The 25,565-nt window shown below is 42.3% G+C and overlaps 1 protein-coding gene across 1 annotated transcript in view; it reads left to right on the top strand.

Moving 5' to 3' along the window:
- LOC141055898 (uncharacterized) overlaps positions 1-25,565 on the top strand; it is a 68,376-nt gene that overhangs the window by 36,255 nt on the left and 6,556 nt on the right. Inside the window, exons 2-6 of the mRNA XM_073552611.1 lie at positions 15,260-15,409; positions 15,539-15,718; positions 15,802-15,925; positions 16,009-16,106; positions 16,305-16,395. Coding sequence (XP_073408712.1) covers positions 15,338-15,409; positions 15,539-15,718; positions 15,802-15,925; positions 16,009-16,106; positions 16,305-16,395 — 565 coding nt within the window. The 5' untranslated portion in view covers positions 15,260-15,337. The remainder of the gene's footprint in view (positions 1-15,259; positions 15,410-15,538; positions 15,719-15,801; positions 15,926-16,008; positions 16,107-16,304; positions 16,396-25,565) is intronic.

The following is a 25,565-nucleotide window of genomic DNA, read 5'->3' as shown; positions in this document are numbered from 1 at the left end:
TCTTCCCCCTTTGACACCACATGATAATATTGCCCCTATTCACCTGCATGCGGCCATAATTTCTTCTTTGAGCCCCTAAATAGTATTAATGCCCCTTACATGCCCCCATCTACACACGCGGTCAAAATTGTTGGTACCCCTCGTTTACAGGCAGAAAAACCCACAATGGTCACAGAAATAACTTGAATCTGACAAAAAGTAATAATAACTCAAAAATCTATGAAAATAAACAAATGAAAGTCAGACATTGCTTTTCAACCATGCTTCCACAGAATTTGTAAAAAACAAAACTCATAAAATATGCCTGGACAGAAATTATGGTACCCTTAACTTAATATTTTGTCGCACAACCTTTTGAGGCAATCACTGCAATCAATCGATTCCTGTAACAGTCAATGAGACTTCTGCACCTCTCGACAGGTATTTTGGCCCACTCCTCAAGAGCAAACTGCTCCAGTTGTCTCGTGTTAGAAGGTTGCCTTTTCCAGACGGCATGTTTCAGCTCTTTCCAAAGATTCTCAATAGGATTTAGGTCAGGGCTCATAGATGGCCACTTCAGAATAGGCCAATGTTTTGCTCTTAGCCATTCTTTGGTGTTTTTAGCAGTGTGCTTTGGGTCATTATCCTGTTACAAGACTCATGACCTGCGACTGAGACCAAGCTTTCTGACACTAGGCAGCACATTTCTCTCTAGAATCCCTTGATAATCTTGAAATTTCATTGTACCCTGCACAGATTCTAGACACTCTGTGCTAGATGCAGCAAAGCAGCCCCAGAACATAACAGAGCCTCCTCCATGTTTCACAGTAGGGACAGTGTTCTTTTCTTGATATGCTTTATTTTTCCATCTGTTAACATAGAGCTGATGTGCTTTGCCAAAAAATTCCATTTTTGTCTCATCTGTCTATAGCACATTCTCCCAGAAGCTTTGTGGCTTGTCAACATGTAGTTTAGCAAATTCCAGTCTGGCTTTTTTATGATTTTTCTTCAACAATGGTGTTCTCCTTGGTCGTCTCCCATGAAGTCCACTTTGGCTCATACAATGACAGATGGTGCGATCTGACACTGATGTTTCTTGAGTTTGAAGTTCACCTTTAATCTGTATAGAAGTTTTCCTGGACTCTTTTGTTACCATTCGTATTATCCGACTTTTTTATTTGTCATTAATTTTCCTCATGCGGCCACGTCCAGGGAGGTTGGCTACAGTCCTATGGAGCTTAAATTTCTGAATAATTTGTGCAACTGTGGTCACAGGAACATCAAGCTGCTTGGAGATGGTGTTATAACTTTTACTTTTAACATGCTTGTCTATAATTTTCTTTCTAATCTCCTGAGACAACTCTTTCCTTGGCTTCCTCTGGTCCATGTTGAGTGTGATACACACCATGTCATCAAACAGCACAGTGAGAATCTGTAGCCATATATACAGGCCCACTCAATGATTCCTAGATTGTAGACACCTGTGATGCTAATTAGTGGACACACCGCGATTTAACATCAGGGCTGTGGAGTCGGTAAGCCAAACCTGCGACTCCGACTCCGACTCCTCAATTTCCCTTACACCAACTCCGACTCCGACTCCACGACTCCGACTCCGACTCCCACACATATTGCTTATATTTAAGTGAAAAATTTGTTGTAGTACAATGTGAACCTCAGACATTTAATCATTTTTATGATCCCATAATCAAGATATTTAGATAGAACAGAATATATATTGGTGTACTACCCGGTTTTCATTCTTTTTGGTACAGATGCGATATGGATAGACAGATATGGATAGATAGAGCAGATTTCTAATCTGCTTTTGCTATTGAAAACATTATCTATGAGCTCAAAAACCTTCCAGGTGATGCGGTTTTTTAAATAGATGATCAGCTTTTGCAGCTGAAAAACGTATCCTCAAAAAACACAGGAAAAACGCTATGTGTGAATATAGCCTTAGATCAGGAATAGAACAGCCATTTATAGGACATTTCATAACTTTCCCAAATTCCTATGAAAAAATATTCAGCACATCCTGCATTGAATTACTGTACCCAATTTATTATATATTTTAGGAGTCGGAGTCGGTCCATTTTATACCGACTCCAACTCCGACTCCGACTCCACCAAAATGAGCACCGACTCCACGACTCCGACTCCGACTCCACAGCCCTGTTTAACATGTCCCTTTTGTCACATTATTTTCAGAGGTACCATCATTTCTGTCCAGGCCTATTTGAGGAGATTTTATTTTTAATTCTGTGGAAGCATGGTTGAAAAGCAATCTCTGACTTTCATTTGTTCATTTTCATAGATTTTTTATTATTACTTTTGTCAGATTCAAGTTATTTCTGTGACCATTGTGGGTTTTTCTGTCATTAAACGAGGGGTACCAACAATTTTGACCACGTGTGTATTAGTAATGTCACCTATGTGCCCCCATACATTAGTAATGTCACCTGTGTGCCACCATATATTAGTAAATATTAGTAATGTCACGTATGTGCCCCCATATATGGGTCATTCCATTTCAAGTGAAACAATGCAATTTTCTTCCATTTTTATTCTTTTGAGTTTTTGTTCTCTGGTAATAGTGTGTGAGAGAATGCAAAGTGTGAAGAAAAAAATTCTATATACTTTTTTATTAATTTTTCAAAGTTTTGAAAAACTATGAATTTCTGTGATTCCTGCCTTTCCATTTCTCCTAATAACTGAGGCCACAACAAAGAAAGACAAACGCGAAAACACCATTCCACTCAGAACTGTTCAATCTTCCACCCGATGTGTCACAGGAGCATCTTTGTTATTATTTTCCCCACGCGGACTCAAACGCAAAATTTTAAAAAGCATTTCCAAAAAATGAAAAGGATATACAAGTTTTCAAAAATTCCCATGTGCTTCTTACGCTCCTAGCCACACCTGTAGCAAAATGCAAGTTGAGATCTCAAAGGGATCATACTTCATAAATATCTGTATGAACAGTGTCAAATTGAAAATCTCAAATTCAGATCTGCTCAGCCTGTTATCTGAAGGTGCGGGGGTCTATGTTTTTCAAATAAAAAAAAAAAAACAAACGGTTTCATGACTTTTACTGATCATAAACCAGGAAATCATTAGATAAATCTATAGTAGATACAGTGACAGGTTTTTACAATATTGATGTTGTAGTTGTTTTCGTTCTGACCCAAAGTCAGATATGCCAGATCACCAGTGAGCCAAATTAAGAGGTTACGCCCTCAAATTGACAAGCGCTTGGAGAAAAGAATGCACACAGGTTGTGAGCAAGTAACTTTTCTAGTTTATTGAAACAAGAGGCAGTTGTTGTGAGTTCATTTTCCCCTTCACCATTGAGGTCTGATGAACTCCCTCTTCTGGTGAAGGAAGGTAGTGAGGCTGATTACAAAGCACCTGAGCAGAATGATGATGACTGGGTGACTAGAATTGCTGACTGGATATAAGGCAGCCGACGCCCTTCTGCCTTGCGGGTGATTACTCTGAGGGATTCTTGGAGACCAGTCTGATTCCTGCTCCTCAAAAGCTAAGTTTTCTGCTCTACTTTTTGCATTTGTGTTTTGGTTTGGTTTTGCCTTGTTTTTCTGGATTTCTGCTTTTCCCTGCTGGGTGAGCTGAATTCCTTTTTGCTCTGTCTTCAGAAAATACCTGAGTACTGATATAGTCTTTTTGAAGCCTAGCGTCTTCTGGGCTTTTTTCCCTATCAGTCTGTTGGCTCTTGTTTTTGAGAGGGTTTTGGCGGATTGCAGACAGCAGCTTTTCTATTCTGTACTATTTAGTTAGCTTTGGCCCCATCATTTGCTCAGCCTATCTTTCTGTGTGTTTTTTCATCTTGCTTCACCGTCATTATAGGTTGGGGGCTGCCTATTGCTTTGGGGTCTGCTCTGGGGCAGTTTAGATTTCCCTTTCTGTCTTTAGGCTATGTAGTTCTCCGGCTGTGATTGAGGGGTGTAGGGCACCGTAGGAACCCCCCACGGCTACTGCTAGTTGTTGTTGTTAAGTTCAGGGGTCTGCAATCCGATAGCTGCCAACTTCTCTGGTTTTCTGGACTTAGCTAGTATTTCTGTTTTTGCCTCCTACGGTGACTCATTCCTAACAGGCAGTATTTTATATCATTTACAGCAATGTAACTCAATGTAATGCATGTAGCCCCCCGTTACCCAGGGTCATGCTTTATTTACCATGTACCCAGAACATAGTCTTGCTGACTATTGAAAACATTTCATATAAGATAAGTATAATTTACTTGAATCGGAGACCATGGGCAGAGACACACGGCCGTATTTATCGTGCGAGAATCGCATCGTAAAACTTGCACTGGCTGTCGGCTTTCCTGACCTGAGCTTGACGGCTGCATAGTAATCCATCACACTGTCATGCTCAGGTCAGGAGAGGTGCTGGCCAGTCCGATTATTGCACAAGAATTACGGCATTGTGACTCCAGCCTATAAGGCTCCTACATTATAAGAACAAATTCTAGCAATTAAAGAAAAAAACATTAACCCTTCTATATCAATTTCCCCTTTTGTAAATGGTATAACCTTTTGCCATGGGGTGAGCTGATGTCCACAAAGGAGCTACTATCTCATGGGTCTAGTACCCATAAGGGGGCTTTTACTTGCTTTGCCCATCCACCCTTAGTGTAGACACTTGCTTCCCTCGTCAGCAGTGGTTATCTGGGGTCTATGATACACTACGGAAGGTTCAGCTTTAGCTTCTTCTTTTACACATAGATTATTAAATAGCTTAGTTAATACATATGGTATATCAGCGCATTTACGGCTACATAAAGCAATAAACAAAACAATAAAATTTGCATGTAAGTCTGTATAATACCAGAAATCCATCCCGCTAGGTCACTAAACCAGTTGTCTGGATTTAGAAAAGAGAATGTGTTACCCCACCAGGAGTCTCTGTTTGCACTGTGTTGTTTCAACCATTGGTCTCTAAGTTCACCTATTTTGTCTATTCTGGCCCTGATCTGGAGATTGCCAGTGGGGTCGATATAATTGCAACAGGTGGGACCAATTATCTGACACATTCCTCCTTCTTTTGCTGTCAGGTAATCTAGTACTATAGTATGTTGGTTAGTAACTTTAATTGTCTCCGTATTGTATTAGTTTCATTAAGAACCTCAAGAACCTGGAAAATCTGATCATCCAGGCAGTCAGTAGCTTCCACTATTTTATCCCACATTTGTGTTATGAAGGGGTATATTAGCATACTACTGAATATTTTATTTAAATCCCAAAAGAGGCTAAATCAAAAATGCTCATCCATAATAAATACCCCAAAACAAAAATGGGCCAAAGAACAATTATAGAAAAAATAATCAAATTTTATTGATACAAAATAACATGTAGATAAAACAATTTTGTTGTTATGAACCATGAGAACAAGGGAATTAATGACACCTACAGTAGATACCACATCCAAGCCGGCTGATATACTTAATCATGAGTTTGGACACAGCACAGTGTAAATACCCATAAATAAAATCCTGAAGGCAGAGTGGAAAACAGGTGGGCAAAGGACAAGTCCAAATCATTGAAGCCTATAAGTACATATAAGGAACCATAACAGTCTCTCCTCATGGAAGATTAAAAAGATATTTATATAAAGTGCAAAATACAATAAATGTGGTCAAAACCAGACCTACTAAAAGAGCCTTAATATGTAAAAAACGAAGGAGGAGAGGTTCCTAAATGAAAAATATGCACTTATAAATCCACTACCTAATATAGAACAATAACAGAGTCTGAACGAATCCAAAGATCAGGCGACCAAAAATGTACAAATAATGCCAGAAACCAACCTTGATGGAATGTGGACAGGAGGGACCCCAACGCACGTTTCTCAATTGTGCTTCTTTGGGGGGCGTGGTGTCTAAATGTAGATGACAGGTTTTTATATTGGTGATCCCGGAAATCCCATAAGAGCGGTATATGAGTGGCACTTCCAGGAATGCAGCGGAGGACCGGAAGCCGACGTCACGAATCCACGCTCACCCCTGATGCGTCAGCTGGGTGGGCGTGGAACCCACGACATCACAAGGACGCATATCCAGGGCAGCGGACCAACCCAAATCACAGGAAGCGCACACCGCTCCGGGGTAAATGGGAAGTAAATGTGAAATAAAGCAGGGGAATGCGAGCGGCACACCCCCAACCCATAAGCCACCAACAAGCCACCGCAATCTTTTGAAATATATAACTAAAAGTCTATAATAACTGAAATATTATAAAAAAAGAGAGGAGGGAAAATAAACTTTAAATGTGCACTGTACAAATGAGACCATGTTTGAAAGAATAGTGAATAAAGGAAAAAAGAAAGTGCACAAACCTTAAAAAGTGTAAAGTGGTGACACCCAGGGATGTAAAGGAAATAGTGCAATGGAAACAATGGAAAGTGAATAAAGAAAAAATGTGTGAAAATAAAGAAATAGTTCTATAATTATATAAATATGCTCATGTAAAAATTATGTATGAATGGATGTAAAAAAAACTCATAATTAAAGGTGACTACTAAAAGAGACCAATATAGATAAAGATTTCACAGGTAATCTACATAGTGATTAACGATGAAAAACATGACATTATTCTTCATCATCGTGATAAAAAGTGCTTGAAAAAACATGGATAATCAGCTGGTTATTCTCTCCTCCATTATAAAGAAAAGGTGGAAAATAAAAAATGAAGAACACCAAAAACGAACGGTCCATATATGGAAAAACAGGAAAACCTGCACAATCTGAAATGAGAAAGTGAGAGTTAAAATACACATAGCTAAAAACAAAGACACAACACAACAAAATCACAGAAAAGGAACAAAACTAAGAACACAATCAATTTGAAAGATCCATTTTGTCTCCCGTTGGGCCAATTTTTTTCTTTATATCTCCCCTACGTTTGTCATTTAACATTTTGGCAGATGTTAAATTAAAAAAAAAAAAAATTCATAGGTCTTTTTCTCTGGCAAGAAGCAGCGTCATATGGACAGGAGTTTTCTCACCATTCACGTTTATAGACTCACAGTTCTTTCCTGCCAGGTATAATTCATTTCACGTCATCACTACTGTAAAAACCTGTCACTGTATCCACTGTAGATTGATCTAATGATTTCCTGGTTTACCATCAGTACAAGTCATGAAACTGATTTTTTTTATTTGGAAAGCATAGTAAATGTACATCTGGTATAAAAGGAAAACAAATGAATAATACTTGGTGCGCCCATAAACCTATGTTGGGACTTTTGAATTTATACCAATGTATACAGACCACTGGTTCCAATGTGCTGACCTAAGAATTGGGTCCTGGCTGGTGGCTGTGGTGCACACTCTGTATGTGTGTATGTAATCCGGAATCCAGGCAGGGAGCATAGTGGAGACCAAGAGCAGGATGAGGTCTCCATACCATCTGGTCCGGGCCTGCCATTTGTAACGGGGGCCAGGGTGTCAGTCGTGGCGAGTGGCTTTTGTGTCATTTCCTCTCCCTGATGCTCCACAACAGAAATAGAAGAGTGTCCATTTTGTGGTGGTCTGTGTGTGTCAAGTGCTTCATCCACCTGTAGGTCACGAATCTTCTCAGACTGCTTAACTCCAGTCCTTTTTAGATACCCACAAACATGATCAGAGTCCTGGTTCTTTTCCATATAAACTTTACTGAATTCAGGCTTCTTCAATAAAGTTGCAGTCCATCCATTTTCACAATGCATGAGAATACCATCTCCTGCACTCTCCCTGGTCTGTCCCTTCTGCTTCTCTTCCTGCACCATGGTTTCCAAGCCCGAAATTTTCCAAATCTTCCAGCTAGCTGTCACTGAGTGCTCTCCGTCCACATTTCCCATTCTGGACAAATATCGGGTTGCCTTTTGCAATCCCTGTTCACACCGTAGGTCCCAGGACGTCACGGAAGGTGATCCACAGACACTAGACAGAGATTCTTCCAAGATGCCGTTCTTCTCTAGTGCACCAGACCTTCCCTCTTAGTCCACTTTCTGTCTCTGCCACTGTAACTCTCACTCTTCTAGAACTTCCCAGACAAGCTCCTGTCCCCTCTGAGTAACTCCTCGCACCACAACCATTCTATTGGTTTAAACATTTAACTATTACTATCTTATCTCAATCTACATCTCCCTCGATCTAAGTCTAACATCTTATTTTAATTCTATAGTGTCCTCTAGTGTCCCAAACACTACATATCCCCCACTATTATTCTATGTAAACCTCTATACTATCGCTAAATCTAGGCCCCACAAATACGCCACATTACCATCATGTCACTTTGACATCACAGCATACAACACACATTACATATCTAACATTGCATATTACATGTATACAGCAATCAAGGGGGGGAGGCACGAGTAGAACAGCAGTGTGCAGTCCTCAGAGTCAGGAGATATGACCGTCAAATATAAATATATTATTTTCCTTCAGAGGCTGGGGGGCCCAAATCCAGCTATTGCTGTCAGACCTGTCATTTCTATCTACTCCATTGTGTATAGGATAATAAAGTGTAGTAAAGTTGTTACGGACGAGACTTAACTGACATTGTGCAGTGACTGTTTTCCCTATAGAGAAGGATATTTCTTGTTGCTAAACCTGTGATTTTTTTTCACTTTAAATCTTTTTTTAAATCTTTTTAAATCACCTTTCACTAGTGTAAGCATACAAGCCTGTAATGGCTCCAGTGATGCCCTGTACTACTGTAGTGCCGTGTATCATCACTGCCTGTCAGTGTAATACTAACGGCCCCATACACATGAGATAAGTGTTGGCTGAACGGTCATTTGGCAGACGGCTATCTCTCCCGACTCCCCCATACACACAAATATTCCAGCTTTCCTGTGGTCTGTATGAGAGAGTCCCAGCTGCTTTGAGATCATTAACAAGTTCCCCCCGTGTGGTATTCAGCTGATCTCTCACCTTCTTCATGATTAAGGATAAGGTGAGATTTTGCATGGTGCCCCAGATCGATGTTGATTGACCGTCATTTTGTATTTCTTCCATTTTCTTACTATTGCACCAACAGTTGTCTCCTTCTCACCCAGCGTCTTATTTATAGTTTTGTAGCCCATTCCAGCTTTGTGCAGGTCTATGATCTTGTCCCTTTCATCCTTATGTAGCTCTTTGGTCTTGCCCATGTTGTAGATTTTAGAGTCTGGCTGATTAATTGAGACTGTGGACAGGAGTCTTTTATAAAGGAGACTATGTAAGACGGCTATCTTTAATGCAGGTAACGAGTTGTTTAGGAGCGTCTAACTGGTCTGTAGGATCCAAAACTCTTTATGGTTGGTAGGGGATCAAATACCTATTTCTCACTGCAAAATGTAAATACAGGAAAGATGTATATCTTTGTACCGTGTTAGCCAGTAGATAGAAAAATATTCAGAATTGAGAGTCCTCAGTGTTTGATACCTTTTAATGGCTAACTGAAAAGATGGTAGCACATTGCAAGCTTTCGAGACTACTCAGGTCTCTTCTTCAGGCTAGACTAATACAAAATCTGAAGAGTCACATATTTATGCACAATACAACACAGAAAAAATGCAATAGATAAGACAAGTGACGTGAAGCAGAACTATCAATATGGGAGAGGGAGAAACAAATATTGGACCAGTACATAGATAAGGAGTCCGGATGTTTTATAGTCCTCTGTTATGAATGAATCACCGAAGGAGGAAAAAACAAAAATACAAGCTAAGTCCAGAAAACTGGAGAGGTTGGTAGCTATCGGATTGCAGACCCCTGATCCTATTCACACAACTAACAGTAGCCGTGGGGGGTTCCTACGGTGCCCTAGACCCCTCGTTCACAGCCGGAGAACTAAATAAGCCTAAAGAAAGAAAGGGGAAATCTAAACTGCCCCAGAGCAGACCCCAAAGCAATAGACAGCCCCCAACATGTATTGTCGGTGAAAAGCAGATGAAAACACAAACACAGACAGAAAGACAGGTTGAGCAAACGATGGGGCCCAACTAACTAAATAGGAAAGGACAGAAAAGATGCTGGCTGCAATCCGCAAAAATACTGCCAAAATAATGTCCAACACGTCTGATAAAAAAAAGGCCCTGAAGTCACTAGACTTCAAAAACACTATATCAGCACACAGGTATATTCTGAAGACTGAGCAAAAGATCAACTTGACCAGAGACAAAAATGGAGCTCAGCCTGTACCAACAAGGGCAGGCAGAACACAAACACTAAGAAAACAGACAATAACTCATGTAAAAATAAGAGAGCAAATACTTAGCTTTCAGAAGACAGGTACTGAACTGGTTTGCAAGAGCTCAGAGCAGAAAGGATCACCAGCACCCCAGTAGAGCGTCGGCTGCCTTATATCCACTCAGTGATTCCGGTTGTCCAATCAGGCTCCACCTGTTCAGATGACAGGTTCTTCCCAACCCAATCAATTTCACTACCTCTCATCACCAGCAGAGGGAGTTCATCAGACATCAACGGTGAAGGGGAAAATGAACTCACAACAGTCCTCTGATTGGGGTCTCCTAATGTGTTGTGATGCCCCCACCAGGTCTTGAAAGCAAATTCCTTAATTGATGTAAAAAGACATAAATCCATGCGACACATTCATTCCAGCACTGAGAGTGTCAAAGGTCGTCATAAATTTATACTCCCAAACACGGCTCTCTCTCTGAGATGTGAAGTTACCTTTCAATACCAGTAATTACATATCCATGTTGCTGTGATCAGGGATACAAAAATGTTTTGCCACAGGTAGATCCATTCTTTTTTCTCTTATTGTGTGACGATGAGCATTCATCCTTGTTCTAAGCTTTTGCCCTGTCTCCCCCACATACAGACCCCCAGTTGGACATTTAGTACAAATAATTAAGTACAGCACATTAGATGTAATGCAGCTGAAAGTACCTGGGATCTTGTAGTCCTGATGTGAGTTGGGGATCTTTATCTTTTCCGTGGTCAGTATAAATGGACAAGTTTTACATTTTTTCTGGTTGCAAGGAAAGGTTCCTGCAGCTGTTGGAGAGGACAGGGTGCTTCTGACAATGATGCTTCTTAAATTTGGGGGCTGCCTAAAACACAGCAGTGGGGGGTCTGGAAAAATGGATTGTAATCGGGCATCTTTTTGTAGTAAAGGTTGTAATTTCCGTGCAGCTCCCCTTAGCACTTCCAGATTTGGGTTGTAGGTGACTACTAGAGGCACCCGGTTATTTTCTTCTTTAGCTTTGTAATGTAGAAGGTGATTCCTTGATATTCTGGTGGCTCTTGTAACTTGGTTTTCAATTGTTCTTGGATGGTAGCCCTGATTCAAAAAGGTCTTTTTGAGGTGACCAAGGTGTTTGTCTCTATCCATGGGGTTGGAACATATACGATTGTATCTGATGGCTTGGCTATAGATAATAGAGTTCTTTATGTGTTTTGGATGGAAACTGTCCCATTTAAGGTATGTTGGATGGTCGATTGGCTTTTGATACAGGGATGTCTCTATTTCATTGTTTTTTTAGCTTAATGATGGTGTCCAAAAAGTTAATCTCAGTGCTGGAGTAGTTGAGTGTTAAATTGATGGTGGGATGAAATTGATTAAACTGTTCGTGGAAGGTCTTTAGCTTTTGCTCAGACTCTGTCCAGATGATTAAAATATCATCAATGAAGCAGTAGTAGGCCAGGGGCCTGATGGGGCATGAGGACAAAGTCGCTTTCAAGTTTGGCCATGAAAAGATTTGCATACTGTGGAGCCACTTTACTTCCCATAGCTGTGCCAGTCTCTTGTAGATAGATCTTGTTGTCAAATTCAAAGTAATTGTGGGTGAGGATGAATTTTATAAGTTTCACCACAGCATCAGCATCAGTCCCTGTGTTTTCTATGAAGAATTTGCAGGCATTTAATCCATCTTGGTGGGGGTATTAGAGTACAAAGATTCCACATCCATGGTGGCCAGGATGGTTCCTTCTGGTAGAGGACCTATTGCTGCTAGTTTATTCAATAGGTCAGTTGTGTCCTGAATGTAGCTAGTTGTATCCTTCACCAGTGGTTTAAGAATACCCTCTACCCATCCAGATACCTGCTCAGTAAGGGTGCCCACACACAAAATAATCACCTGCTACATTACAAAGCTAAAGAAGAAAATAACCGGGTGCCTCTAGTCATCACCTACAACCCAAATCTGGAAGTGCTAAGGGGAGCTGCACGGAAATTACAACCTTTACTACAAAAAGATGCCCGATTACAATCCATTTTTCCAGACCCCCCACGGCTGTGTTTTAGGCAGCCCCCAAATTTAAGAAGCATCATTGTCAGAAGCTCCCTGTCCTCTCCAACAGCTGCAGGAACCTTTCCTTGCAACCAGAAAAAATGTAAAACTTGTCCATTTATAATGACCACGGACAAGATAAAAATCCCCAACTCCCATCAGGACTACAAGATCCCAGGTACTTTCAGCTGCAATACATCTAATGTGGTGTACTTAATTATTTGTACTAAATGTCCAACTGGGGGTCTGTATGTGGGGGAGACAGGGCAAAAGCTTAGAACAAGGATGAATGCTCATCGTCACACAATAAGAGAAAAAAGAATGGATCTACCTGTGGCAAAACATTTTTGCATCCCTGATCACAGCAACATGGATATGAAATTACTGGTATTGAAAGGTAACTTCACATCTCAGAGAGAGAGCCGTGTTTGGGAGTATAAATTTATGACGACCTTTGACACTCTCCGTGCTGGAATGAATGTGTCGCATGGATTTATGTCTTTTTACATCAATTAAGGAATTTGCTTTCAAGACCTGGTGGGGGCATCACAACACATTAGGAGACCCCAATCAGAGGACTATAAAACATCCGGACTCCTTATCTATGTACTGGTCCAATATTTGTTTCTCCCTCTCCCATATTGATAGTTCTGCCTCACGTCACTTGTCTTATCCATTGCATTTTTTCTGTGTTGTATTGTGCATAAATATGTGACTCTTCAGATTTTGTATTAGTCTAGCCTGAAGAAGAGACCTGAGTAGTCTCGAAAGCTTGCAATGTGTTACCATCTTTTCAGTTAGCCATAAAAAGGTATCAACCACTGAGGACTCTCAATTCTGAATATTTTGCAAAATGTAAATAAATTTATATAATTTGTACAATTTGATTTTCTGGATTTTATTTTTGATATTCTATCTCTCAATGTTAAAATTAACCTACCCTTAAAATTATAGATTCTTCATGTCTTTGTCAGTGAGCAAACTTACAAAATCAGCAAGGGATTAAATACTTATTTCCCCCACTGTACCTATATTTCTCTTCCGTATCTGCACATCATGAGGCTCTTTTGCTGGGACCCATGAAAACCTGGAGCCGACCCTGTGGATAAGGGTGCCATGCATAGCAGGATAGGGATGAGGGGGCCATGCGTACCAAGATAGGGATGAGGAGGCCATGCATACCAGGATATGGATGAGAGGGACATGCATACCAGGATAGGGATGAGGGCGCCATGCATGCAGGATATGGATGAGAGGACAATATATACCAGGGTGGAGATGGGGCCATGCATAGCAGGACGATGATGAGGGGGCCATGTATACCAGGATAGGGATGAGGGGGCCATGCATACCAGGATAGGGATGAGAAGGCCATGCTTACCAGTATAGAGAGGAGGTGGCCATACTTACCAGTATAGAGAGGAGGGTGCCATGCATACCAGGATAGGGATGAGGGGTACCATGCATACCAGGATAGGGATGAGAAGGCCATGCTTACCAGTATAGAGAAGAGGGGGCCATGCATACCAAGATAGGGATGAGAGTGCAATGCATACCAGGATAGGGATGAGGGGGCCATGCATACCAGGATAGGGATGAGGGGGCTATGTATATCTGAATTGGGGACATATATATTGCCAGGATGGAGGATATTAGTACAGAACTGACCACATTTTTTACTTCAATTTTTTATTTCCTCCTCTAAAGCCTAGGTGTGACTTATGGTCAGAAAAATACGGTATACATCCAGTGAGCAAGTGAGTACGTGGTGGCCATAATTACTGTAGGATTGCATTATATTTTATGGAGGGGATGCATTATATTCTATAGGGGGTCCATTATATTCTATGTGGGGGGTTGCATTGTACTATATGAGGGCTGCATTATATCCTATGAGGGGGCTACATTATATTCCATGAGGGAGGCTACCCCAACCCCTGCTATATCATTAAGACGTGTACTACCTTATGTTATACCCTGATATTATCGTGTTTTACAGCACAACTAGTGGTCTTGTATTTATTATGTAGCTACATAGTGGGCACCAAGAATGATTTTCTTTGGTGGGCCCAAGGTGCTCCAGTCCGATGCTGATCGTAGTAACTAGGCCGCCCCATACTATCGAGTACTTGGGGACGGAGGGCATTCAGCTGAACTCTGTCACCCCTTCTTAGATGCCATGTTTGCTTTTGACAGCAGCAAGTGGTTAAATTGCCAGGGGTTTTGTTGCAGCCGCACCTGCGCCGTCCCTGCAGTGTACATCTATATTCTGGTGCCCAAAAGAGTTAACTTAAAAAAAGTAATAAAAAATAAAAAAAAATGTGTCTTCTGTTTTTTGCTATTTTTTTTTATTTTACAAGAATTGTTGGAGACAATTTTCTTTTTGACACATTATAATATTTGCTTTTTTTTGGTGTTTTCCTTGTAATATAGGAAAGCGTAAGGCCAGAAATAAACGTAATAAAACACTGTACATGGAGACTTTGGGATCAGATGATTTCTGTCCTCGGTGTTTGTGGAAACAAAAAATCTTTTCTAAAAGCCTCAAACTTCTATGTGTGAATCAGACCTGAGATCTAACGTGATAGAAGATTACAGTGCGGGGAAGACGGGAAACCTTCATATAGACGGCCGGTGGGGATGGAGTCAGTGACGGACTCTGGCCAAATATGTTTCTAGAGCCGTAGTAGAAGATGAAGATGTCGTCCTCATCATGAAGTAGTTATTTCTCCTGTCCCGTGTAATGAATATCTCCTGCAGTATTGCTAATGCCGATTCCAGTGTCGGGAAATGAGACGAGAATTAGCGTTATGGAAGATGAGTCTATGAGGAACGTATTCAGCTGCCGACTCCGAGGGAGAAACTGCTTGTTGTCTGTGGCCTAAATATATAGGTTTTATTAGTAGATGTAAAGAAGGAAACTAAATACTGTAAAATAATAAATCTCCTCGTATGTTTCCCTTATTATCTCCAGTAATTGTATTATTACACGGGATTTTATGATGTTACATCGGCTCATCTTCTCATTCAGGTCTCTACAATATCGGATCCTCTCAGTGAAGATCTTCTATATAAGAGAATTTTTCTGATTTACCCATCAAAGATAAATATGGACAGAGACAAGATGGCGGAGAGGATATTACATCTCACCCTAGAGATCCTCTTCCGGCTTACTGGAGAGGTGAGAGATTCTGATGACGTCACATTACATCATTCTTATCTATGGGAATAACAGATGGACAGAACTGGAGAGGTGAGGACTCTGGAGATGTCTGTAGTGAGATTTATTAATGTGTCTCTCCATAACCAGGATTACACAGTAGTGAAGAAGACCTCTAGTGAGCGCTGTCAGGACCCTGTGTCTGAGGGAGGGGAAAAACCTCTGAGCCCAAAAATGAGGCCTCCACTTCACCCCCTGATACATGAGGGCTTTAATGACCAGAAGATCCTAGAACTCACCTACAAGATGACTGAGCTGCTGACTGGAGAGGTGACACTGCTGGGAATGCTGGGATATTATACACTAACGCTATGAAGGGATCGGGGGGATGACGGTATCATTGTATGTGTCAGGTTCCTATAAGGTGTCAGGACGTTGCTGTCTATTTCTCCATGGAGGAGTGGGAGTATTTAGAAGGACACAAAGATGTGTACAAGGACGTCATGATGGAGGTTCCCCAGCCCCTCACATCACCAGGTAATAGACAGGACTAAATACACACAGCCTATAATTATCTGTATGTAAAGAATTAATTCAGTTCCTGTATGTGTTTCCTCCAGTTCTATCCAGTAAGAGGACAACACCAGAGAGATGTCCCCGTCCTCTTCTTCCACAGGACTGTAAACAAGAAGATCCCAATGTTCCTCAGGATCATCAGGTAGATGGAGAGAAGGTGTCATGAGATCTCCCCTATGATGTGTAGACGGCTGTGAAGGTCTTGTGCTCAGTCTTGTTTTATCCACCAGTATTATATGTTTTATACTTGTGTAATGAGAGCGGTGGAGATGGCAGGATTAGAGCTGATCATAGATGTGACTTCTCCATCTGTCTGTGATGTTTACAATATTTGTTTCAGGGTGAAGATCTGACCCATATTAATACTACAGAGACATATGTGAGGGGTGATGAGTGGTGTAAAGAGGAGATTCCTACATATGACTACCCAGGTGAGTAGTAACCACTAAATACAGAGAAGTCACAGACTCCTCTCAGTCTCCAGTTGTGGCTGCCTTACCTGTCGTCTAGTCTGGCCTTTTCACAATCGTGTGATCACCATTTTGTCGCTAGAGCATAATTTCTCCATAATTTACTGATGAAGACTTTTGAGTTTGATCATTTCAGTGGATGTTATTGTCTTTACTTACAGTTTTTGACTACAGTAGTTAGTTCCCAAACTACTCTGATTTAACCACTTTCCACAGTCAGTTTTGTGTACGTAATCTCGCCCCATTCTTGAAATCTGATGTGTGTCACTTTATGTGGTGATAACTTTGCAGTTCTTTACAAAGGGTAATGGGAAACAAATTGACCTTACAAATTATTTTCCAGTTTCTCTTGAATCCGACAATACACTATATATGGTTGTACACTACTGTCTGGACACATGGCAGGGTTAAGAAGGGAAGGAGAACCATTTAGCTATTTGAATGCAGATTTTGTTTACCCAGGTGACTAGTAACCACTAAATGCAGAGAAGTCACAGATTCTTCTCAGTCACCGGCTGTGGCTGCTTTATCGGTGGTGTAGTCCAGCTATATTCCAATCGTGTGATCACCATTTTGCCTCTAGACCATAACATTTTCCTCCACCCAAAACTGTTCAATTGACAGAACTTACAACTTGGAGGATCCAGTTACCAACTAAAATTAGATGCTGACCATTACCTGCCCAGATCTGTAAACTACAAAGTGAAATGACAGTGTACATAGAATGTGCTGACAAGTTAGAAAATCACTTGCAGAAAAATATTATGATGGTCCTGTAAGAGAAAGTGGAGGGTAATGATGCTGTTGGCTTCCTAGATCCCTGATATCTTATTGGATGAATCTCCCTTCTCTCCCTCCTGTGCTGCTGAATGTCCTCATATGGTCCCTACAAGACCAGGTCCAGTCTTTCTGGCCAAACTTCACTTTTGTGATTGACAACATTAAATGTGCAGTGAGGCCAAGTGTGAATTTCTGTACTATAACAACAGAGTTTCCCTTATCCTGGTTTCATAGATTCACTCAGCGTCATATATTACATTATATTTTCAATCCTAAGGAATTCGGATTACTGCACAATTGCTCCTAAAATGGGGAGCAGTAGTTAGTACTTAGTCGATGGTGCCCAAAATACTCTGATTTAACCACTTACCACAGCCAGTTTTGTCTTCCTAACCAGGGCCCATTTTTTAAATCTGATGTGTGTCGCTTTATGTGGTGATAACTTTGGAATTCTTCACAAAGGATGATAGGAATAAAATAGACCTTACAAATTATTTTCAAAATTCTCTTGAATCCAGCAATACCCTATATACGATACGATTGTACACAACTGTCTGGGCACATGGCAGGGTTAAGAAGGGAAGGAGCGCCATTTAGCTATTTGCATGCAGATCTTGCTGGATAAGTTTGCAGACACAATGTATTGGGAGCACTGTTCATGGTTACCTGGCAACTCAAAAGATGGCAATCAAGAACAGGCTTTGTGCTATATACTCGGTTTTGCAGATCCCGTTATTTCCTTGCTCATCACCCTTCGTGAGATGGTAAGAATAATAATCCGATATTTGGGCAGAAAATACTGAGTCTCCCAAACAATAATTAAACCATCCTAAAAAAAGAAACTGGGGAACTCTATTGAAACAATAATGGACAAATCTTTATTGAATTATTATTATTATTTATATAGCACCATTGATTCCGTGGTGCTGTACATGAGAAGGGGTTACTTACAAATTACAGATATCACTTACAGTAAACAAACTAGCAATCTGGGGCGTGGCCTAGCGCACGATGTGAGAGGACGTGCAGAGGAGCTCTCCTGCCACAATCTCCCTGATTATAGCTATTTGCAGCGCCGCCGAACGCTGAAATTCCCCCACGGAGTGTGCAGAAACCTGGGGAGTAGCAGGGAGTAGAGTGCGGTCGGGTGGAGAAGAGCCCCGCAGCAGGATGACACGCAGGAGACAGAAGGAGCTGGCAGCGTCTGGAAATGCTCAGGCCCAAGATGGCGCCGAGGCTGCAGAGGAGGCGGCAAGGGTGAGCGCGGCATATCAGAGGAAGATGGAGGTGATCGCTCGGCTGGAACGCTTTGCAAGGTCAGAGGAGGCTGCTAATGAGCGGTCAGAGGCAGAAGGTGAGAGACCTGACCCAGAACATGTCCCTGGGACACAGCAGGAAGGATGGGGCCAGCCACAGAGTGGTGGGGAGGAATGGAGATCCCCTGAGGTGGCTGCATGTACTGGCCAGCTTGAGCAGCCGGACACACTGGATGTAGCAGAGCCGACGCTCAAGGACATATTCTCTGTGGTAATGTACAACAGATCTGCCCTTGCGGCTCTGAACAGTCGTGTGGATGATTAAAAGGGGGAGATGGCTGCGATTAACGCTGCAGTGCGCAAAGTTGAACAGAGAGTGGAGGTGGTGGAAGAACGTGTGGGAAGTGCGGAGGACCAGGTTAATGAACTGTTGAAAAGGGAAAAGAAGTATATGCAACGTATAGCTGAGCTGGAATTTAAAACTGATGATTTGGAGAACCGCTCCCGCAGGAGTAACTTGAGGATTGTGGGGTGCCAGAAAAAGCAGAGGGCAATAATCCCACTGAGTACATTTAGTCATGGTTGAAGAATACTGTGGGAGGGGATAGCCTTACCAAAATGTTTTCTGTTGAAAGAGTGCATCGGGTGCCCACCAGACCCCTGCCCCCAGGATCAGCTCCAAGAGTCATTTTGGCTAAAGTTTTGAATTATAGAGACAGAGACAATCTGCTGAGGAAAGCCAGGACCCATGCGGAACTTACCATAGATGGCAATCGCATCTCCATTTACCCAGATTATTCTGCAGCAGTCCAGAAGCTCCGGATGACGTTTGGAGAAGTTAAAAGAAGACTACGAGACATAGATGTGCGCTACTCGATGATCTACCCAGCTAAACTGAGAGTCGCAGCTTTGGACCGGGTGCACTTTTTTCAGAACCCAGAGGAGGCGACACTCTGGCTTGACTCTAATATACAAAATATCAGAGCGGGACGGACCCGTTGAAGCATACTCTGAGTGATGTTGAAACAGTGACTAACTGTGATTTAGTTTGAAATTACTAAGTTAATGGTTATCTTTGAGATGAAGCAATGCCATGTTGGTTTAAGAAGGTTGTGTTCGGCGGCGCAACGCTTATTGCAGTTGGATTAATGTGGACGGGAGGGTAGTTGGAATACAGAGCTTGTATCGTTAGGCTATTAAAACGCCCTACTGGTTCTCAAATAGAGAGGGAGAGAGAATTCTTATCAGCTTAAAGGCTGTGGGAGACAACTAATTTTTTGGGAGGGGGAGGGGGGGAGGGAGGGGAGTTTATTCCAGTTGGGAAGTTGAGAAAGGGGGTAGAGGTGGGGAGGTGGGGGGGAGGGATGGGGGGGAGGATCGAGATTCTACCTATAACGTGTCTAATGTTTGGGATTGCAACATATTATGGGGGATAGAATTAAGATTCTAAGCTGGAACGTTAGGGGTCTCGCTAACGCTTCAAAACGGGTTGCAATTTTACAATATCTGCTGAAGCTGAGGCCCTCAGTGATTTGCCTCCAAGAGACACACCTGGTAGAGGATAAAGTCGCAATGCTACAAAAAAGATGGGTGAGGAAGGCTTATCACTCGACGTATTCGGCCTATGCAAGGGGAGTGTCGGTGTTAATCCACAATTCTACTCCATACGAAGAAGTGGAGGCTATAATAGATAGGGACGGGCAATACGTGTTTATTGTATGCAGAATTTTGAATAGATTATTACGTATTGTGTCCTTGTATATCCCTCCACTATTCTCTAGAAAAAAGATACAGGAAATTCTGGACTTATCTGGGAAATGGATGGGAGTCCCGCTGCTTGTAATCGGTGATGTAAATAATATTGCAAATGATCATTGGGATAAAGGTAAACATACGGGGGGTGGGAAGGGGGGGAAGGTGACACCTTTTGGAAACTACATGAGGGAGATTGGTTGGATAGATTTGTGGAGAGTTCGGAATATGGAGAAATATACTTATTCATGTTATTCGGCGACATACGGATCTTTATCTCGTATTGATGTGGCTTTAGGAAATGAGGGAATGGATGACTTGGTACAGGAAGTGGAATATCTGCCCAGGGTCCTATCGGATCATTGTCCACTGGAGGTGTCTCTACAATTGGGAGGGCAAGGGAGGTTGACAGGAATGGGATGGAAAATTCACCCCTTTTGGTTACGGTTGCTGGATATGGGAAAGGTGGGAGAAGAATTGGGAGAATTTTTTAGGATAAATGAAGGCAGTGCTGATGTCCATATAGTCTGGGATAGTATGAAGGCCTTTTTGAGAGGGATTTTATTCAGAGAAGTATCTCGATATAAGACTAAGTCTCAAAATCAAGACAAAGCAGTGATGGAGGAACTAAGGGCAGCGGAGGAGGCATTGGGTGCGCAGTGTAATACAGATACGCAGACCCGCATGAAAGTGGCCCAATTGGAAGTTAATAAACTTCATATCCGTAAGGCGGAGAGACGGCGGGCGTTTCAGAATGAGGCATTCTACGCGGAGGGTGAAAAAGTGGGGCACCTGCTCTCAGTGGTGGCGTCAGCACAACGGGAATCTTCCCATGTATATGCAATTAAAAATAAGGAAGGTACCGTGGTTTCACAGGGGGATCAAATTTTGGAAGTATTTAAACAGTTTTACAGTGAGTTATACTCCTCACAGACACATAAAGGTCAAGAGGAGATGGACAATTATTTGGGGACGATTGAGCTTCCTAGATTGTGGGATGAAGATAGAGAGTGGGTGGATAGGCCGCTTACGGCAGCGGAGTTGAGGGTGGCATTGGCGGACATGGCGGGTAATAAGGCCCCGGGGGCAGATGGTATTCCAACGGAGGTCTATAAAATACTAAATGAAGAAGTAATAACTAAATTGGTGAAGGTATTTGATGAGTCGTTGGAGAGGGGACAGCTGCCTACTTCTATGAGAGGCCATTGTTGTGGTCATTCCTAAAGCCGATAGAGACCCTTTGGATCCGGAGTCCTACAGACCGATTTCACTTCTTACGACAGATATTAAGATATTGGCAAAGGCCTTGGCCAACAGGTTGACCCGTGTGGTGGCTAAAATAATTCACCCAGATCAATCGGGTTTTATGCCCAATAAATCTACAGCAATCAATCTAAGAAGATTATATTTAAATATGCAAATTCCGGCCGATAATGCTGGAAAAAGAGTGGTAGTGTCTTTGGATGCCCATAAGGCTTTTGACTGTGTAGAATGGAAGTACTTGTGGTCGGTCCTGTTGGGCTTTGGGTTCGGGCCTAGGTTTATGTCTTGGGTGGGGTTGCTGTATTCCTCTCCGACGGCAAAAATCAGAGTAAACAATAAATTATCTGATAGTTTCTCACTACATAGGGGTACGAGACAGGGATGCCCATTATCTCCGTTGCTGTTTGCCCTCGCCGTGGAACCCCTAGCTATTAAAATAAGGGATACACAGGAGATAAAGGGATTTGTTTATGGAAGGAAGGAGGAGAAGGTGTCTCTGTACGCTGATGATATTCTGCTATACCTGGGGGACTCGGGGGGAGAACTTGGATAATGCAGTGGCATTAATTGAGGAATTCGGAGAATTTTCTGGACTCAAAATTAACTGGGATAAATCGTGCATCATGCCCATTGATACAGTAGATGGAGATATTGGGGAGGTTGGAATATCACCGAAATTGAGAGTAGTTTCGAGATTTAAATATCTGGAGATACAGATCGCCCTCCCTTTGAGTAGTTTTGAAGAACTTAATTTAAGCCCTCTGCTACAAAAAGTTCGTTCCAAGATTTCGGCGTAGAATAAATTACATCTTTCGGTGATTGGAAGGGTAAATCTTTTAAAAATGGTTGTGATGCCGCAGCTGCTGTATGTACTGCATAATTCTCCAGTTTGGATCCCACAGAGTAGGTTTTGTAAAATTAAATCGCTGTTCGGCGACCTAATATGGGGGGGGAAAGCCCACGGTTTAAACAAGAAACGTTGCAGAGGCCGAAAGAGGACGGGGGGGTGGCACTTCCTAATCCCTGGGTATATTTTTTAGCAGCACAATGTCAACATATGGGAGGATGGGGGGAGGAGACGGGACAGGAACAATCGCCCAGTAGTCTGAGAAAGCTGTTTGGGAAATGGCCTTTGGGAGAGAGCCTGGAAGGGGGGCAGTTTTTAAAATTTGGCTCTAGGTTTCCTACGGTTCTCCTTATTCATAAGGTATGGGAGAAAGTTAAACAGACTAGGGGTGTCACGGGCCTTACTAAATACTCTCCAGTGTGGGATAACATAAATTTACAAGAATTCCAGCGAATGGAGGGATTTGGGCTTTGGAGAGAGGCAGGAATCAGACGGATGGGTCAGCTTGTGGGTCAGGGGAGACTTAAATCATTCATGGAGCTACAATCAGAGTTCCAGCTTCCACACTTAAATATGTATCATTATAAAAGAATTCAGCATGCGTATTGGTCGCAATGTCGGAGGAGGCCTGTTGAAGTCCAGATTGATGTCACGCTGGCCTCCATTTTGGGGAACAGCGAGACGAAGGGGGCAATCTCAGAAGTGTATAGAGATTTATTATTTACATTTCTAGTCAGTCATCCCATCAAGGCTAGAGTGAAATGGGAGGCTGAATTGGGAGAAATAAGTGATGATAGATGGGAATCTATTTTAGAATATGTGCCTAAGATTTCTATGAGCGAACCTGGGAGGATGTCTCAGCTGTACGTAATTCATAGAGCTTACAGAACTCCTGATAGATTGTTCAAGATGGGTTTGAGGTCTGATTCCGATTGTCCACGGTGTTCGCAGGAACGGGCAGATATGATGCACATGTTGTGGTGTTGCCCTAGATTGTCTACATACTGGACGGTTGTACTGAATCGGATCGAATGGATATATAAATGTGTAATCCCCAGGGACCCTTTGATCTGTATTTTAGGCTTTGTGGAAGAATTGGCAGCAGCGGCTATGGTCAAACTGGCGATTGCTAGACTGTTGTTCATAGCAAGGAAATTGATTGCCCGGTTTTGGATCAGAGAGGAGCCTCCGACTAGACGGGACTTTCTTGCGCAGGCGGAGCATATAATTTCATTGGAAAAAAGTATTTACACTAAGAGAAATAAACTTGAGGTGTTTCACAAGATATGGCAGCCATGGGTAGAATGGAGTTAGAGGGGTGGGAGGGACGTATTGGGATATGGAAGATATTCACATTACATAACTATATATGGATGTTGGAAAGAGTACTGGACGAGGAACGGGGAAGGCACTGAAGGGATCTCGGAGGGGGGATAGGGGGGGAAAAGGGAGGGAGGAGTTTTGTTTTTTGTTTATAAAAACATGGTTATATGTGAACAATTGCTTGATGTCATGTATATGATGTAATTGTTATCATAAATAAAAATGTATCTGATTAAAAAAAAACAAAAACAAACTAGCAATCTAACAATGACAGACTGATACAGAGGGGAGAGGACCCTGCCCTTTCGGGCTTACATTCTACAGGATGATGGGGAAGGAGACAGTAGGTTGGGGGTTACAGCAGCTCTGGCATTGGTTGAGATGGTAGCTCCGGTAGAGGTGAGGAGGCAGCAGGGTCATTGCAGGCTGTAAGCTTTCCTGAAGAGGTGGATTTTCAGGTTCCGTCTGAAGGATCCGAATGTGGTTGATAGTCGGACATGTTGGGTCAAAGAATTCCAGTGGATGGGGGATATTCGGGAGAAGTATTGGAGGCGGTTGGTTGAGGAGCGAATAAGTGTGGAGGAGTGAAAGAGGTTTTGGGAGGACCGGAGATTACGTGAGGGAAGATATCGGGAGATTAGTTCAGAGACTTATGGAGGAGACAGGTTATAGATGGCTTTGTAGGTCAGTATTAGTAATTTGAACTGGATACGCTGAGGGAATGGGAGCCAGTGAAGAGATTTGCAGAGGGGAGAAGCGGAGGAGTAGTGAGGAGAGAGATGAATTAGTCGGGCAGCAGAGTTAAGGATGGACTGGAGAGGTGCGAGGGTGTTAGCAGGGAGGCCACAGAAAAGGATGTTGTAGTAGTCGAGGCGGAAGATGATGAGGGCATGCACAAGCATTTTAGCAGACTGACGGTTGAGGAAAGGACGAATTCTGAAAATACTTTTGAGCTGGAGGCGACAGGAGGTAGAAAGAGCTTGGATGTGCGGTTTGAAGGACAGGGCAGAGTCAAAGGTTACTCCGAGGCAGCGGATTTCCGGTACAGGGGAAAGCGTGATGTCGTTAGTTGTGATAGGTCAAGTAAGGAAGATCTATGAGATGGAGGAAAGATGATGAGTTTAGAATTGTCCACATTGAGTTTGAGGAAGTGAGATGAGAAGAAGGAGGATATGGCTGATAGACACTCCAGGATTCTGGAGAGCAGAGAGGTGACATCTGGGCCAGAGAGATAGATCTGAGTGTCATCAGCATAAAGGTGGTACTGGAATCCATGAGACGTTGAGTTGTCCCAGGCCAAGTGTACAGATCGAGAAGAATAGGGGTCCTAGAACAGAGCCTTGGGGGACTCTAACAGGGTCATTCCATGGTAACTTACGTTACATTCACAAGCCAAAAACTGAGTTAATAATTGCTTCAGACTGTTCTTTGAAGGCAGGCACAAAAATGAGTGAATGTATATTGTACATTAAAGTATTCTTAATAGTTTTCAACACAGTTTGATTTTTCAAGAATACAAATTAAATACAAAATACAGTGTTATTACTTGGTAACTTATGTTACAACACAATGTAGTAACTTACGTTACAAAGCTGATGGTAACTTATGTTACAATACCATTACAACAGAAAACAAATACACAAGACCTTAGCTGATCACAGAGGACTGAACCAGAGGAGAACAAGGCTGTATCTGGCAGCTTCTGGCAATATGCTTTGAGCTTTAATAGGGTATGATGCTCTCCAATTGGCTTAATCATGGAGCAGATTACTTCAGCTGGACAGCACACACACCCATACTGCCAAACTGAACGCTAATACAGTTCCAAAGCACTCTATTATTCGCTGGACAGAGCCTGTGCCACCCAGAACTTCTGGTGCCCATGTCTCCTCAATTACTTGCGCCACCTG

The sequence above is a fragment of the Dendrobates tinctorius genome, unplaced genomic scaffold (genome assembly GCF_039654945.1).
Source record: "Dendrobates tinctorius isolate UK_male_01 unplaced genomic scaffold, ASM3965494v1 ptg000192l, whole genome shotgun sequence".
NCBI classification, from domain to species: Eukaryota; Metazoa; Chordata; class Amphibia; order Anura; family Dendrobatidae; genus Dendrobates; species Dendrobates tinctorius.
Note: the sequence above shows the minus strand (reverse complement) of the source record. Positions and strands in the feature narration are given on the sequence as shown.